The 19,299-nt window shown below is 39.3% G+C and overlaps 1 protein-coding gene and 1 pseudogene across 1 annotated transcript; both read right to left on the bottom strand.

Moving 5' to 3' along the window:
• Positions 1-3,813: 3,813 nt before the first annotated feature.
• Positions 3,814-4,913, bottom strand: LOC137236097 (ATP-dependent RNA helicase Ddx1-like). Its single transcript, XM_067758785.1, is given in 4 exon segments — positions 3,814-3,933; positions 3,994-4,229; positions 4,231-4,763; positions 4,886-4,913. Coding segments are annotated over 3 exon segments (693 nt in total). The 3' UTR covers positions 3,814-3,933; positions 3,994-4,097.
• Positions 4,914-4,936: 23 nt separating this feature from the next.
• LOC137236096 (FAD-dependent oxidoreductase domain-containing protein 1-like) lies at positions 4,937-6,599 on the bottom strand (annotated as a pseudogene).
• Between the last annotated feature and the right edge of the window lie 12,700 nt (positions 6,600-19,299).

Raw genomic sequence — 19,299 nt, 5'->3', positions numbered from 1 at the left:
ACAAACCCCGTAACCCAGCTCTCGTTCACCCCGAACGAGGCCAACAAATCCCATAACCCAGCTCTCGTTCACCACGAACGAGGCCAACAGAACCCTACCGCAGATCCGCTATCTGCCACAGAATACCAGTGAATCAATAATCATGCTTTTGTCTAAAAACATCTACATACCAATTCTAAATATTCCCGCGGAAAAATTCCTCCAATTCTTTTCTCCTAGGGAGAAGAAAAATTGGGGAATAGGAATTTCGAAGTCAGCTGTTTTGTCAATTGAAGTCTCATTGCGCATTTCTTATTTTGTTTAAAAAAAAAAAAAAAAAAATTTTTGTAAGGTCTAATGATTGTTGCTAATTTGTTTGAAATTAAGAAATAAGGTGTAAACCACGCACATTATTGCATTTCATGTGAAATGAATAATGAGTTGGTGCCACAGCAACATCAACTGAGGAGCATAAGAAGAAGACGGCGGGATAACACAAATCCGCCGGAGAGGCCTGCTCTCATTCTGCAAAGCAAATTTCTGGCGGCCATGTCGAGTTGAGTTCGCCCTTCGCCATATACAAAATCTAATTAAGCCTGCTTAAAATCTTTGCGCAATTTCTGGATGGCTACATCAAGTATACAAAGAGCTCTTCCGTTGCTTTTGATACTTTTCGACTTAAAATAGAGAATATTGTGGTTGTTGATGCGGTTGTGTTAACAGTGAACCATGTGGTACAATGCAAATACATATTTTAGCACACATTTGTACAATTAAGTGTTCTTTCTTAAAAGAACCAATTTCCTTTAACTATTTTGATGCATTCCCTTTAACTCGTGGAAAAACTCCTATGATGGCAAGGAAATATCCCTCTCCCTCACATTCATAATACCTACTCTTCTCCCATAACTGGTTTCCTCTTTTTCGAACATTGTTCAGAATAGGAGGAAAGGGAGAAGTGAAAAAAAAACTTACAAGGAATTTTTATTTAGAATACGAGGAATGGGAGAAGGGAATTGGGCTGCTAATATTTTATTACCTTAACGTAATATAGTTTACCATCATACCTTTAAATCCGTTTGGCGTATCAATCTCCGTCATGTGGTGCGTAGGATCTGCACGTTCCTGTGGTTTGGCTGTAGTAGCATTTGAGGTAGTTGTTTTGTCAACGTTGTTCCACCTGTTAAATTAACTGATTTTGAAATTAAGGTGATTTTAGCTAACGTTACTACCTACTTACCATCATAAATTAATTCCAATCATCGGGTTGCTTGTCTTCGGGTAGAACTGGTAGATACAACAACAACCGCCACAACAGCATCAATCGCCACCACAACAACAACATCAATCGCCACCACCCGTTTTAAAATATTTTTCCAAATTGTCACAATCTAATTTGGTGCGACAAAAGATAATGGCACGATCCATTTTATGTTGGTCAATTGCAGATATGCAATATTCGCCTTTAAGTATTTTTAACACCTTCTTATAATGTTTCTGGTGTAGGATTTTGTGGTTGTACATTATCACGAGCATGTACACCATCGGTGCGTATATGTTGTCTTAGATTATGCCAAGTGGTATCTTGTTGAGGGGCGACCATACACACAACGTGGTGTACAGTTTCTGGCACAGCATCTTCACCCTTCAGATCAACCCATGTAGGAAAATGCATTAAACGATCAGCCATCTTTTTCACTTCAAATGCATGAAGTGTAGCCGAGCAGACAACCATTTGTAAACGACGCCCATCGGATGTAATTTTTGGTATTTGCTTGTGAAGACGATCGATTAAATCGGTATAACCCTGTTTTAGCAATGCATCCGCTTCATCCAGAACAAAGAATTTGCAATGTGTCAACGACACAAACCCACTACTAATCATCTCTTCAAGCCGTCCAGGTGTACCGACTATAATATGAACACCTTGTTGTAGTGAAGTTTTCTGCGTTTCTAACTTAACACCACCAATCAGTAATAGCGAACGCACGTCAGGGTTGCTTAAATCCACTCAAAATTTTTCAATGTGATTATTTTAGATTCGGAATGGTTTTCGAGGATGCCCGAAAAACCTCTATTCCGACAACGGAACGAACTTTGTCGGTGCGTCGAGGGCTCTCCGCTCAGAGGTCAAGGCATTCCTCGTTGATGCGCGCAACCAAACCCTCTCTAAATATGCCCACCAAACCCTTACATGGCATTTCATACCAGCAGCTGCTCCTCATATGGGCGGACTGTGGGAAGCGGGAGTCAAGAGTTTCAAAACCCATTTCAAAAAGATCGCATCGGATCATAAATTTACTCTCGAGGAGTTTAGCACCCTCCTGTCTCAACTCCCGACCCCTGAGCCCATCTTCAAATGACCCGTCTAACCTGGAGCCACTCACCCCCGGGCACTTCCTAGTCGGGGGCCACCTACTAGCGCCACCCGAGATTGACGTCAGCGAGAATCGCGCTTCGCTCGTCAATCGATGGGAAAAACTTAAGGCGCTGCATCAAACCTTCTGCAAGCGGTGGAAAACGGAGTATCTCACCGAACTACAGAAGCGCGTGAAGTGGAAGCATCCACAATCGAATCTCAAACAGGGAGACTTAGTCGTCATTAAAGAGGACAATCTGCCCCCCAACGAATGGAGACTTGGTCGGATAGCCAACCTCCATTATGGCCCCGATAACCGAGTTCGAGTCGTCGAACTGGATACGGCAAGGGGACAAACCACCAGACCAATCACGAAATTGGTCCTACTGCCACCCTCCAGTGAGGGTGAGGGAGACTTGTAACTCCCAACCGCTCTAACAAACCCCGTAACCCAGCTCTCGTTCACCCCGAACGAGGCCAACAAATCCCATAACCCAGCTCTCGTTCACCACGAACGAGGCCAACAGAACCCTACCGCAGAGCCGCTATCTGCCACAGAATACCAGTGAATCAATAATCATGCTTTTGTCTAAAAACATCTACATACCAATTCTAAATATTCCCGCGGAAAAATTCCTCCAATTCTTTTCTCCTAGGGAGAAGAAAAATTGGGGAATAGGAATTTCGAAGTCAGCTGTTTTGTCAATTGAAGTCTCATTGCGCATTTCTTATTTTGTTTAAAAAAAAAAAAAAAAAATTTTTGTAAGGTCTAATGATTGTTGCTAATTTGTTTGAAATTAAGAAATAAGGTGTAAACCACGCACATTATTGCATTTCATGTGAAATGAATAATGAGTTGGTGCCACAGCAACATCAACTGAGGAGCATAAGAAGAAGACGGCGGGATAACACAAATCCGCCGGAGAGGCCTGCTCTCATTCTGCAAAGCAAATTTCTGGCGGCCATGTCGAGTTGAGTTCGCCCTTCGCCATATACAAAATCTAATTAAGCCTGCTTAAAATCCTTGCGCAATTTCTGGATGGCTACATCAAGTATACAAAGAGCTCTTCCGTTGCTTTTGATACTTTTCGACTTAAAATAGAGAATATTGTGGTTGTTGATGCGGTTGTGTTAACAGTGAACCATGTGGTACAATGCAAATACATATTTTAGCACACATTTGTACAATTAAGTGTTCTTTCTTAAAAGAACCAATTTCCTTTAACTATTTTGATGCATTCCCTTTAACTCGTGGAAAAACTCCTATGATGGCAAGGAAATATCCCTCTCCCTCACATTCATAATACCTACTCTTCTCCCATAACTGGTTTCCTCTTTTTCGAACATTGTTCAGAATAGGAGGAAAGGGAGAAGTGAAAAAAAAACTTACAAGGAATTTTTATTTAGAATACGAGGAATGGGAGAAGGGAATTGGGCTGCTAATATTTTATTACCTTAACGTAATATAGTTTACCATCATACCTTTAAATCCGTTTGGCGTATCAATCTCCGTCATGTGGTGCGCAGGTTCTGCACGTTCCTGTGGTTTGGCTGTAGTAGCATTTGAGGTAGTTGTTTTGTCAACGTTGTTCCACCTGTTAAATTAACTGATTTTGAAATTAAGGTGATTTTAGCTAACGTTACTACCTACTTACCATCATAAATTAATTCCAATCATCGGGTTGCTTGTCTTCGGGTAGAACTGGTAGATACAACAACAACCGCCACAACAGCATCAATCGCCACCACAACAACAACATCAATCGCCACCACCCGTTTTAAAATATTTTTCCAAATTGTCACAATCTAATTTGGTGCGACAAAAGATAATGGCACGATCCATTTTATGTTGGTCAATTGCAGATATGCAATATTCGCCTTTAAGTATTTTTAACACCTTCTTATAATATTTCTGGTGTAGGATTTTGTGGTTGTACATTATCACGAGCATGTACACCATCGGTGCGTATATGTTGTCTTAGATTATGCCAAGTGGTATCTTGTTGAGGGGCGACCATACACACAACGTGGTGTACAGTTTCTGGCACAGCATCTTCACCCTTCAGATCAACCCATGTAGGAAAATGCATTAAACGATCAGCCATCTTTTTCACTTCAAATGCATGAAGTGTAGCCGAGCAGACAACCATTTGTAAACGACGCCCATCGGATGTAATTTTTGGTATTTGCTTGTGAAGACGATCGATTAAATCGGTATAACCCTGTTTTAGCAATGCATCCGCTTCATCCAGAACAAAGAATTTGCAATGTGTCAACGACACAAACCCACTACTAATCATCTCTTCAAGCCGTCCAGGTGTACCGACTATAATATGAACACCTTGTTGTAGTGAAGTTTTCTGCGTTTCTAACTTAACACCACCAATCAGTAATAGCGAACGCACGTCAGGGTTGCTTAAATCCACTCAAAATTTTTCAATGTGATTATTTTAGATTCGGAATGGTTTTTCAAATGTTGGAGCACCCCGAATCCTAAAAGATATTCATAGCAGATAAGACTAAAAGCTATTAAACATAGGTACAAACAGATCTTTTGCCAAGCATGCATATACATATGTCCTTAGCTATAAACACAAGTTACATAAAAGCATATTCAACTGTTGGCTCATCCACAATAATTCGATCAAAACTAAGTCTCGTTAAATCTATTTTGCGAAACTGTCCATCTATAATTAATTCTGAAATCACCCTACCCACAGCAGGCGATTGTTGTAAGCCTAAGCAGGAAAATGCAGTCGCTATAAAAGGATTATTATAGTACGGATGAGCTCCAATAATACCATTTTCATCATAGACATTATAGTCAAAAGAACTCTTCCAACTATCCATAATTTAGGCGGCTTCGACATTTTCAATCTATGTATTAAGCTTGGTAGTATATTTTTAAAATCGTTTTCCTTTAATTTACTTTCACTATCAGATGTCGCAGTTGTACTAAATCCTGCTATATAGTTACCAGTTAGACAGTCTCTTCGAAAATGTGTACCATTTAAATCGACTATACATGGCGTGTTTAAACTTGCAGCTCTATCCAAATCGGCATTAAAACTATAGCCATAGAATTCACGGCGCTGTATGGGCAGTGGAATACGTAGTAATCCACCGGAACCACTACCAATTTTTGCTAGTATTGCAGTGTTTTCCGTATTGTTTTCGGTTGCTATAACACAAATTGCGAATTTAATTGTCCTCAAATCTCCATCTGGCATTTTAACGACTGCCTTGTCTAAAGCATTGTAGGAGGACGCTTTATTTTCACCCTCCACGATAACATCTGATAGATTTTGGAATTCAAAGTCAATTAATTCAGCATTACAAAAATAAGCTTCATATTCTTTAGCTTTGAATCTGAGTCCTAATAGGAAGTTATTTGCATCAAACCATCCGTGTTTTTCGAGTCCTTGACAACTAAGTGCTACGTCATCAGTTTTTAACCAGGGGAATTTCGCTCTTAGGCGTTCTAGCGTTAGTAATTCAATACGCGCTCCCAATTCGGTTTGGATTAGTGCCATTTCTTTTAGAGTTTGAGCATTTTTGTTTGATGCCAATGTGAGAAAGCCTTGTGGGTCATAGTTGAGATTAATACCAAGATCCTCTTTTGCATTCATAATAAATTGTGCTCCGAACAGTGACATTTCTATATTTTCAGGTAAATAGAACTGTTGGTGCAATCCACCCACAGGCAAAGTTGAACAAACTCTGCCATCTAAATGCGGTATATCTCTCTCCAAAACCACAACGCTTAGTCCATTACGAGCTATCTTTTTCAACCAATACGCAATAGAGGCTGCTATGGCTCCTTCACCAACTACAAGAACATCACAATGCGTCTGAGACTCATTTCCTTCTGTTAATGGATTTACGCCGCGAAATCGCGAATCAATTAACTTTTTAGGTGTCGCTTTCCTTTTCAAAAATGGTACAAAATAGCTCTTTATGGAACGCATATCATTTGCGAGAATACCTAGCGTACGTGGGATAGGATGAAGCCTTTCATTTTTATTCCTATCATCACTTAAATGACGCATGAAACCAGTGCGATAGTATTTGTTCATATTTAACAGGTTAATGCATGTTCTGCTCTTCATAATTTTCCATGGTGCAATAGCGCCACCAGAAGCAGCAGTTTTGCTAACCTTTCCCCCCTCTAAATCGCGTAACGTTTCCCAAACTATTTGCACAATGGGTAAACAGAAAGCTCCTGTTTTACCAGAACCAGTTTCGGCGGCCAAAAGAGTACCTGAAATGAAAATAAAGAATAAAAATTTAGTAACTTTGTAAAATTATAAAAAAAGGGAACGATACTGGCATACTTATACTTACCCATTACAAGTTTTTTTCATAGTAAAAATTCATTCAAAATGTATCTATACTCATTTCCATGAATGAATGTCATTTTGAATGAACGAAATCAGGTTGCCACTCGATGACATTTGCTTTTGTCTTTTCTTACGCAGTAAACACATTGCGCGCGACCCCATGCATTACAAGTCGGATCCGCGGGATCCAAAATAAAAACTTTATTTTGGTTCCGATAAATGAAAGGTTTGTTTTAGTTTGACAAATTGGTGCATAAAGACACACTCAAAACCAACTTTCTTGTGAAAAAAAAGGGGTGAACCACTCGAGACCGAAATAATTCTCCCGGTTATTTGCATTGATTTCATTGTTAAAAAGGTTAGTGCAAAATTAAAATGTAAAACATAAACAGAAACATGTCACACTCCATAGTGGTCTCGCTTTCATAATAGAAATTGCCTTTGTGTATTGAGGTTCCGATAAGGTTTCGTCAGTCCTGTCAGCTTGAAATCCCAGCAGGAAGAAAGTAGTGTCATCTATGCTTTCGATGTTACAAAAAAGGGAGAAATTAAACTTTTTAGAACAGACTTTAAATTTAATGTCGCGTCAGGACTCAGACGCAAGCTGTCCCTAAATACTCTCATGACATGACCATTATGTATCAATACATTGCAATGGGCAGCACCGCACAGTGGTCTCATTCCAACGATTGGAAGACTGAACAGCTGACAGCTCTACAAATTGCCACACTCGTTAGTGTAGGCTATTCCCGCGAGGGTTGTGTTGGAATCAACAAACACACCACAATTTGTGATTCTCACACAACATGGCCCAAATCAACACAAAGAGTGTTCCCAGACAGCGAGTAAAGGCCTTTTTACATTTGTCGCACATTTATATGCAAGACGTCATTTGACTAGTCATTTTACAGGGATTCATAGGTTATATTCACAGCCACATTTGTATCGGCGTGGGTGAGTTTTGTGACGAAATTTTTGTAGGTCAACTACAAGGAGCCGTGAAAATACACGGGTAACTCGTGATACCATCTGCGACACAAATGTAGCGTGTACTACCGCATATTGCCTGTATTAGGCAAACACTAAAGAATATAGTTTGCTTTCAGTCTATATTCAACAATTTGTTAATTTTTACTTATATTTTTCCCTCACCATTGGTGACTGCTTTCAACATCAGAATTTCGTTATGATGACAATATTTACCAACACTAAAGATACCTTTAGGCGTATCTCGATCAAATTATATGAAATATAACAGTGGTTTCAACCACTACAAACACATCATTACATCGACATAATAACTTCATAAGATTATTCGTTCCACACAACCCTTTATCCCGAGTACGCCAACCACAAGCTCAGCCAATTGAGCTCCTTGTCTCCGCTCATAAGCCACCCAACCTAAGGACATCTACGAATGTTCTACTAACAATTTGATATTCCAGAATTACCGGATTGTCCCACAAACGCGCAAAGACGGAGGCACGCGGCACCACATTCAGCGTCCCCTGCCGGCTATGTCAAAAGCCACACAGCATAAGGCTCTGCCCGATTTACCGGGGCATGACGAACCTGGATCGACTAAAGACGATCATAGATTTCAGATATTGCACAAATTGCCTATCGCCATTCCACCAACGGAAGACATGTCCCAGCGTAGATCGCTGTCATCGGTGCAACGAGCAGCACCACACGTCAACACACCTCGACGACGTTCCACCACCGTCCCACGAGAGTGATGGCGAAGAGAGCTCCGACGGAGCCCTATCCATCCACGTCACGGAACAAACCCTGTGGTGGGAAGCGGACGTCGCCGAGGAAGAGATCGAACGACGGGAAGATCCTACTGCGACACTAGCCACGACACCACAAGGCGGTTTAGGACCACAACGTTTCCGACCGCTCCTACGACACGAGAAGCCTACAAACGTACAACGCGGGGATGGCGGGGAGACACGTCCTTTCCCCCCATCGTACCGCTCTACCGGGGGGCGCCGTGGCGACGCGGAACCGCGTCCGTCCCGCTCGTCACGACGCTCAATTGGTAGGGCGGCCCCGTATAATGCGCGTAACCAAGTAACCACGCTCGCGCGCCAACCAACAACGCCCACCGGCTTCAGAACAGGACGCCTCCGGGAGACGCCTCTAGCAACGACCATCACACCTGCATTCGTAGCCATAGCTCCAACGGCGGTCGTTCGGATAGCAGCAGGAGGGAAGCTCCACGCAGTACGCACCCTAATCGATCCGTGCGCTCCGAATTCAATCATAGATGCGAATCTCGCAAAGGACCTCGGGTTAGAGCGTACCGGCACGTCCTATCATGTGAAGTGCACGCTTGTTCTGCGAGGGAAATACGGGATAACAGGAGCCGTGACAACCCAGGCCACAGTGGTGGCGCGATATTCACGGCTTAGTCCGACAGCAACGCTGGATCCATCGGTAGCCACGCCATTCCAATTCATGAAGCTGGCGGATCCAGCTTTCCACCGGTCTACACCTGTCCGGTTCACACTAGGTGCCGACGTCTACGCCAGCCTAATGGTTAGCGGCACACCACGGCGAACGTCGGCGGGCTGCTGACTCAAGCCACCATATTCGGGTTGGTAGTGTCGGGAGCCCACCAGCAATAATCAGGCATCTGTCCATTCAATAAGTAAAGTGCACTAAAACCAAGCAACCCCACGTACATGACCACTAACGTTTTTTCTCTTTTCATCCACAGTTCAGCGAGGCTGCATTACTGCGAGCATGGATGTCCGCCGGAGAGCGTACTGACGATCCGCCTATACATACATACCATATTTTTTAATTTTAGTTAAGTTTATCCCGCCTTGGGAAGGTTGCTGGCGCACTCACCAAATTTCAAATTGCTCGCCGCAAGGGGGCCGGCATATTTAGGCCACCAGCCTAAATATTTCGGACCACCCTAACACGCACATTAGTTTTTATTATTATTACCGGTAACGGCTAACACCAGCCGAAAGCTAACTTCGAAGGGGAAAAACTCAACGAAAGTTAGCTATCGGCGGGTGCCGCGGACTTGTTCGCGGTCTTGGTCTTTCTTTCTATTTTGGAACGTCAAAGAGCCAGCAGCTAGCCCAAGGTGAGTTATCCAAACCAACCATTTTTCATTTTTTTTCTCAGTTGCGATTCTCATTATAAATAATATTTGAGATAACTAATTTTCCTACATGTGAATTTGCCAAGTGCATAGTAAAGGGTGCTGTAATTAATTCTCCGCTTTGTGGGGTTCTATATTTTTACAATTTAATATTTGCGATTGTTATTGAATCTAGAGTTCCAATTAATCACTTGCCTAAATTTAAATGTGCACATGCCCTGTGGATTTGAATTAATTTGAATTTGTTAAACCCCTTGCAATAAACAAAGCAAAGAGTGTCCCATTTAATATAGTGAATAAAATTGTTATTGTCTTGATACTAATTCGGTGTTTTATTTCTTTTATTTGCAACGCACACGCCCGACTTCCCCGGGTCCACTGCCCCGCAAAACAGATATGTATACTTATCCGTTTTAGTCGGTTAACCCCACCCATTATAACGTTGAAATTGAACCGTTAACGATAGAACCTTAAATCAGCTTGTGGATTAATATACACATAAAAACCTACCATCTGCAAAAATAAAATCGATTCCATCTTGTTTGGTTCAATAGATATTGACACTTATCCCCTTTAGTCGGTTAACCCCATCCACTTTGACGTAGAAATTGAACCTTTAACGATAGAACCTTGTATCAGCTTGTGGATTAATATACAAATAAAAACCTACCATATGCAAAAATAAAATCGATTCCATCTTGCTTGGTTCAATAGATATGGACACTTATCCCTTTTAGTCGGTTACTTTGATGTAGAAATTGAACCGTTACCGATACAACCTTGGATCTGCTTGTGAATTAATATACACATAAAAACCTTCCATCTGCAGAAACAAAATCGAATATATCTTGCTTGGTTCAATAGACATGTCGGTTAACCCCACCCACAATAGATATGGACACTTATCCCTTTTAGTCGGTTAACCCTATCCACTTTGACGTAGAAATTGAACCGTTAACGATACATCCTTGGATCGGCTTGTGGATTAATATACACATAAAAACCTATCACGTGCAAAAACAAAATCGATTCTATCTTGCTTGGTTCAATAGATGTGGACACTTGTCCCTTTTAGTCGGTTAACCCCACCCACAATAGATATGGACACTTATCCCTTTTAGTGGGTTAACCCCATCCACTTTGGCGTAGAAATTGAACCGTTAAAGATAGAACCTTGGATCAGCTTGTAGATTAATATCCACATAAAAACCTATCATCAGCAAAAACAAAATCGATTCTATCTTGCTTGGTTCAATAGATATGGATACTTATCCCTTTTAGTCGGTTAACCCCATCCACTTTGACGTAGAAATTGAACCGTTAACGATACAACCTTGGATCAGCTTGTAGATTAATATCCACATAAAAACCTATCATCAGCAAAAACAAAATCGATTCTATCTTGCTTGGTTCAATAGATATGGATACTTATCCCTTTTAGTCGGTTAACCCCATCCACTTTGACGTAGAAATTGAACCGTTAACGATACATCCTTGGATCAGCTTGTGGATTAATGTACACATAAAAACCTATGACCTGCAAAAACAAAATCGATTCTATCTTGCTTGGTTCAATAGATATGGACACTTTTCCCGTTTAGTCGGTTAACCCCACCCAGTATGACGTAGAAATTGAACCGTTAGCGATAGAACCTTGGATCAGCTTGTGGATTAATATACACATAAAACCTACCATCTGCAAAAATAAATTCGAATCTATCTTGCTTGGTTCAATAGATATGTATACTTATCACTTTATCACTTTTAGTCGGTTAACCCCGCCCACTATAACGTAGAAATTGAACCGTTAACGACAGAACCTTGTATCAGCTTGTGGATTAATATACACATAAAGAACTATCATCTGCAAAACAAAATCGATTCTATCTTGCTTGGTTCAAGAGATATGGACACTTATCCCTTTTAGTCGGTTACTTTGATGTAGAAATTGAACCGTTACCGATACAACCTTGATTCTGCTTGTGAATTAATATACACATAAAAACCTTCCATCTGCAGAAACAAAATCGAATATATCTTGCTTGGTTCAATAGACATGTCGGTTAACCCCACCCACAATAGATGTTGACACTTATCCCTTTTAGTCGGTTAACCCTATCCACTTTGACGTAGAAATTGAACCGTTAACGATACATCCTTGGATCGGCTTGTGGATTAATATACACATAAAAACCTATCACGTGCAAAAACAAAATCGATTCTATCTTGCTTGGTTCAATAGATGTGGACACTTGTCCCTTTTAGTCGGTTAACCCCACCCACAATAGATATGGACACTTATCCCTTTTAGTGGGTTAACCCCATCCACTTTAGCGTAGAAATTGAACCGTTAAAGATAGAACCTTGTATCAGCTTGTAGATTAATATACACATAAAAACCTACCATCTGCGAAAACAAAATGGATTCTATCTTGCTTGGTTCAATAGATATGGACACTTTTCCCTTTTAGTCGGTTAACCCCACCCACAATAGATATGGACACTTATCCCTTTTAGTCGGTTACTTTGATGTATAAATTGAACCGTTAACGATAGAACCTTGTATCAGCTTGTGGATTAATATACACATAAAAACCTACCATCTGCAAAAATAAAATCGATTCTATCTTGCTTGGTTCAATAGATATGGACACTTATCCCTTTTAGTCGGTTAACCCCATCCAGTATGAAGTAGAAATTGAACCGTTAGCGATAGAACCATGGATCAGCTTGTGGATTAATATACACATAAAAACCTACCATCTGCAAAAATAAATTCGAATCTATCTTGCTTGGTTCAATAGATATGTATACTTATCACTTTTAGTCGGTTAACCCCGCCCACTATAACGTAGAAATTGAACCGTTAACGACAGAACCTTGTATCAGCTTGTGGATTAATATACAGATAAAAACCTACCATCTGCAAAAATAAAATCGATTCCATCTTGCTTGGTTCAATAGATATGGACACTTATCCCTTTTACTCGGTTAATCGAATCCACTTTGACGTAGAAATTGAACCGTTAACGGTACAACCTTGGATCAGCTTGTGGATTAATATACACATAAAAACCTATCATCTGCAAAACAAAATCGATTCTATCTTGCTTGGTTCAATAGATGTGGACACTTATCCCTTTTAGTCGGTTAACCCTATCCACTTTGACGGAGAAATTGAACCGTTAACGATAGAACCTTGTATCAGCTTGTGGATTAATATACACATAAAAACCTACCATCTGCAAAAATAAATTCGATTCTATCTTGATTTGTTCAATAGATATGTATACTTATCCCTTTTAGTCGGTTAACCCCACCCATTATAACGTTGAAATTGAACCGTTAACGATAGAACCTTAAATCAGCTTGTGGATTAATATACACATAAAAACCTACCATCTGCAAAAATAAAATCGATTCCATCTTGTTTGGTTCAATAGATATTGACACTTATCCCCTTTAGTCGGTTAACCCCATCCACTTTGACGTAGAAATTGAACCTTTAACGATAGAACCTTGTATCAGCTTGTGGATTAATATACAGATAAAAACCTACCATCTGCAAAAATAAAATCCATTCCATCTTGCTTGGTTCAATAGATATGGACACTTATCCCTTTTACTCGGTTAATCGAATCCACTTTGACGTAGAAATTGAACCGTTAACGGTACAACCTTGGATCAGCTTGTGGATTAATATACACATAAAAACCTATCATCTGCAAAACAAAATCGATTCTATCTTGCTTGGTTCAATAGATATGGACACTTATCCCTTTTAGTCGGTTACTTTGATGTAGAAATTGAACCGTTAACGATACAACCTTGGATCTGCTTGTGGATTAATATACACATAAAAACCTTCCATCTGCAGAAACAAAATCGATTCTATCTTGCTTGGTTCAATAGATATGGACACTTATCCCTTTTAGTCGGTTACTTTGATGTAGAAATTGAACCGTTAACGATAGAACCTTGTATCAGCTTGTGGATTAATATACACATAAAAACCTACCATCTGCAAAAATAAATTCGATTCTATCTTGATTTGTTCAATAGATATGTATACTTATCCCTTTTAGTCGGTTAGCCCCACCCATTATAACGTTGAAATTGAACCGTTAACGATAGAACCTTAAATCAGCTTGTGGATTAATATACACATAAAAACCTACCATCTGCAAAAATAAAATCGATTCCATCTTGTTTGGTTCAATAGATATTGACACTTATCCCCTTTAGTCGGTTAACCCCATCCACTTTGACGGAGAAATTGAACCGTTAACGATAGAACCTTGTATCAGCTTGTGGATTAATATACACATTAAAACCTACCATCTGCAAAAATAAATTCGATTCTATCTTGATTTGTTCAATAGATATGTATACTTATCCCTTTTACTCGGTTAACCCCACCCACTATAACGTAGAAATTGAACCGTTATCGATAGGACCTTAAATCAGCTTGTGGATTAATATACACGTAAAAACCTACCATCTGCAAAATCAAAATCGATTCTATCTTGCTTGGTTCAATAGATATGGACACTTATCCCTTTTAGTCGGTTACTTTGATGTAGAAATTGAACCGTTAACGATACAACCTTGGATCTGCTTGTGGATTAATATACACATAAAAACCTTCCATCTGCAGAAACAAAATCGATTCTATCTTGCTTGGTTCAATAGACATGTCGGTTAGCCCCACCCACAATAGATGTGGACACTTATCCCTTTTAGTGGGTTAACCCCATCCACTTTGGCGTAGAAATTGAACCGTTAAAGATAGAACCTTGGATCATCTTGTAGATTAATATACACATAACAGCCTATCATCAGCAAAAACAAAATCGATTCTATCTTGCTTGGTTCAATAGATATGGATACTTATCCCTTTTAGTCGGTTAACCCCATCCACTTTGACGTAGAAATTGAACCATTAACGATACATCCTTGGATCAGCTTTTGGATTAATATACACATAAAAACCTATCATCTACAAAACAAAATCGATTCTATCTGGCTTGGTTCAATAGATATGGACACTTTTCCCGTTTAGTCGGTTAACCCCACCCAGTATGACGTAGAAATTGAACCGTTAGCGATAGAACCTTGGATCAGCTTGTGGATTAATATACACATAAAACCTACCATCTGCAAAAATAAATTCGAATCTATCTTGCTTGGTTCAATAGATATGTATACTTATCACTTTATCACTTTTAGTCGGTTAACCCCGCACACTATAACGTAGAAATTGAACCGTTAACGACAGAACCTTCTATCAGCTTGTGGATTAATATACATATAAAGAACTATCATCTGCAAATCAAAATCGATTCTATCTTGCTTGGTTCAATAGATATGGACTCTTATCCCTTTTAGTCGGTTACTTTGATGTAGAAATTGAACCGTTACCGATACAACCTTGGATCTGCTTGTGAATTAATATACACATAAAAACCTTCCATCTGCAGAAACAAAATCGAATCTATCTTGCTTGGTTCAATAGACATCTCGGTTAACCCCACCCACAATAGATGTGGACACTTATCCCTTTTAGTCGGTTAACCCTATCCACTTTGACGTAGAAATTGAACCGTTAACGATACATCCTTGGATCAGCTTGTGGATTAATATACACATAAAAACTTATCACATGCAAAAACAAAATCGATTCTATCTTGCTTGGTTCAATATATGTGGACACTTGTCCCTTTTAGTCGGTTAACCTCACCCAAAATAGATATGGACATTTATCCCTTTTAGTGGGTTAACCCCATTCACTTTGGCGTAGAAATTGAACCGTTAAAGATAGAACCTTGCATCAGCTTGTAGATTAATATTCACATAAAAACCTATCATCAGCAAAAACAAAATCGATTCTAACTTGCTTGGTTCAATAGATATGGATACTTATCCCTTTTAGTCGGTTAACCCCACCCACTATGACGTAGAAATTGAACCATTAAAGATAGAGCCTTGGATGAGCTTGTGGATTAATATAGCCATAAAAACCTACCATCTGCAAAAACAAAATCGATTCTATCTTGCTTTGTTCAATAGATATGGACACTTATCCCTTTTAGTCGGTTAACCCCACACAGTATGACGTAGAAATTGAACCGTTAGCGACAGAACCTTGGATCAGCTCGTGAATTAATACACACATAAAAACCTACCATCTGCAAAAATAAATTCGATTCTATCTTGCTTGGTTCAATGGATATGTATACTTATCCCTTTTAGTCGGTTAACCCCACCCACGATGACGTAGAAATTGAACCATTAAAGATAGAGCCTTGGATCAGCTTGTGGATTAATATACACATAAAAACCTATCATCTGAAAAACAAAATCGATTCTATCTTGCTTGGTTCAATAGATATGGACACTTATCCCTTTTAGTCGGTTAACCCCACCCAGTATGACGTAGAAATTGAACCGTTGGCGACAGAACCTTGGATCAGCTTGTGGATTAATATATATATAAAAACCTATCATCTGCAGAAACAAAATCGATTCTATCTTGCTTGGTTCAATAGATATGGACACTTATCACTTTTAGTCGGTTAACCCCACCCAGTATGACGTAGAAATTGAACTGTTAACGATAGAACCTTGTATCAGCTTGTGGATTAATATACACATAAAAACCTACCATCTGCAAAAGATAAAATCGATCATATCTTGCTCGGTTCAATAGATGTGGACACTTATCCCTTTTAGTCGGTTAACCCCACCCAGTATGACGTAGAATTGTACCGTTAGCGACAGAACCTTGGATCAGTTTGTGGATTAATATACATATAAAAACCTATCATCTGAAAAACAAAATCGATTCTATCTTGCTTGGATCAATAGATATGTATGCTTATCCCTTTTAGTCGGTTAACCCCACCCACTATGACGTAGAAATTGAACCATTAAAGATAGAGCCTTGGATCAGCTTGTGGATTAATATACACATAAAAACCTACCATCTGCAAAAACAAAATCGATTCTATCTTGTTTGGTTCAATAGATATGGACACTTATCCCTTTTAGTCGGTTACTTTGATGTAGAAATTGAACCGTTAACGATACAACCTTGGATCTGCTTGTGGATTAATATACACATAAAAACCTTCCATCTGCAGAAACAAAATCGGATCTTACTTGCTTGGTTCAATAGACATATCGGTTAACCCCACCCACAATAGATGTGGACACTTATCCCTTTTAGTCGGTTAACCCTATCCACTTTGACGTAGAAATTGAACCGTTAACGATAGAACCTTGTATCAGCTTGCGGATTAATATACACATAAAAACTTACCATCTGCAAAAATAAATTCGATTCTATCTTGCTTGGTTCAATAGACATGGACACTTATCCCTTTTAGTCGGTTAACCCCACCCACAATAGATGTGGACACTTATCCGTTTTAGTGGGTTAACGCCATCCACTTTGGCGTAGAAATTGAACCGTAAACGATACATCCTTGGAACAGCTTGTGGATTAATATACACATAAAAACCTATCACCTGCAAAAACAAAATCGATTCTATCTTGCTTGGTTCAATAGATATGGACACTTGTCCCTTTTAGTCGGTTAACCCCACCCACAATAGATATGGACACTTATCCCTTTTAGTGGGTTAACCTCATCCACTTTGGCGTAGAAATTGAACCGTTAAAGATAGAACCTTGGATCAGCTTGTAGATTAATATTCACATAAAAACCTATCATCAGCAAAAACAAAATCGATTCTATCTTGCTTGGTTCAATAGATATGGATACTTATCCCTTTTAGTCGGTTAACCCCATCCACTTTCACGTAGAAATTGAACCGTTAACGGTACAACCTTGGATCAGTTTGTGGATTAATATACACATAAAAACTTATCATCTGCAAAACAAAATCGGTTCTATCTTGCTTGGTTCAATAGATATGGACACTTATCCCTTTTAGTCGGTTACTTTGATGTAGAAATTGAACCGTTAACGATACAACCTTGGATTTACTTGTGGATTAATATACACATAAAAACCTTCCATCTGCAGAAACAAAATCGATTCTATCTTGCTTGGTTCAATAGATATGGATACTTATCCCTTTTAGTCGGTTAACCCCATCCACTTTGACGTAGAAATTGAACCGTTAACGATACATCCTTGGATCAGCTTGTGGATTAATGTACACATAAAAACCTATCACCTGCAAAAACAAAATCGATTATATCTTGCTTGGTTCAATATATATGGACACTTTTCCCGTTCAGTCGGTTAACCCCACCCAGTATGACGTAGAAATTGAAACGTTAGCGATAGAACCTTGGATCAGCTTGTGGATTAATATACGCATAAAAGCCTACCATTTGCAAAAATAAATTCGAATCTATCTTGCTTGGTTCAATAGATATGTATACTTATCAGTTTTAGTCGGTTAACCCCGCCCACTATAACGTAGAAATTGAACCGTTAACGACAGAACCTTGTATCAGCTTGTGGATTAATATACACATAAAGAACTATCATCTGCAAAACAAAATCGATTCTATCTTGCTTGATTCAATAGACATGTCGGTTAACCCCACCCACAATAGATGTGGACACTTATCCCTTTTAGTCGGTTAACCCTATCCACATTTGACCACTTGAATCGTTAACGATACATCCTTGGATCAGCTTGTGGATTAATATACACATAAAAACCTATCACCTGCAAAAACAAAATCGATTCTATCTTGCTTGGTTCAATAGATATGGATACTTATTCCTTTTAGTCGGTTAACCCCATCCACTTTGACGTAGAAATTGAACCGTTAACGATACATTCTTGGATCAGCTTGTGGATTAATGTACACATAAAAACCTATCACCTGCAAAAACAAAATCGATTCTATCTTGCTTGGTTCAATAGATATGGATACTTATCCCTTTTAGTCGGTTACCCCATCCACTTTGACGTAGAAATTGAACCGTTAACGATACATCCTTGGATCAGCTTGTGGATTAATGTACACATAAAAACCTATCACCTGCAAAAACAAAATCGATTCTATCTTGCTTGGTTCAATAGATATGGACACTTTTCCCGTTTAGTCGGTTAACCCCACCCAGTGTGACGTAGAAATTGAACCGTTAGCGAGAGAACCTTGGATCAGCTTGTGGATTAATATACACATAAAAACCTACCATCTGCAAAAATAAATTCGAATCTATCTTACTTGGTTCAATAGATATGTATACTTGTCACTTTTAGTCGGTTAACCCCGCCCACTATAACGTAGAAATTGAACCGTTAACGACAGAACCTTGTATCAGCTTGTGGATTAATATACACATAAAGAACTATCATCTGCAAAACAAAATCGATTCTATCTTGCTTGGTTCAATAGATATGGACACTTATCCCTTTTAGTCGGTTACTTTGATGTAGAAATTGAACCGTTACCGATAGAACCTTGGATCTGCTTGTGGATTAATATACACATAAAAACCTTCCAT

Source organism: Eurosta solidaginis, unplaced genomic scaffold, assembly GCF_040869045.1.
Source record: "Eurosta solidaginis isolate ZX-2024a unplaced genomic scaffold, ASM4086904v1 ctg00001320.1, whole genome shotgun sequence".
Classification (NCBI taxonomy): Eukaryota; Metazoa; Arthropoda; class Insecta; order Diptera; family Tephritidae; genus Eurosta; species Eurosta solidaginis.
The sequence above is the reverse complement of the archived record's forward strand: the minus strand, read 5'-3'. Positions and strand labels throughout refer to the sequence as shown.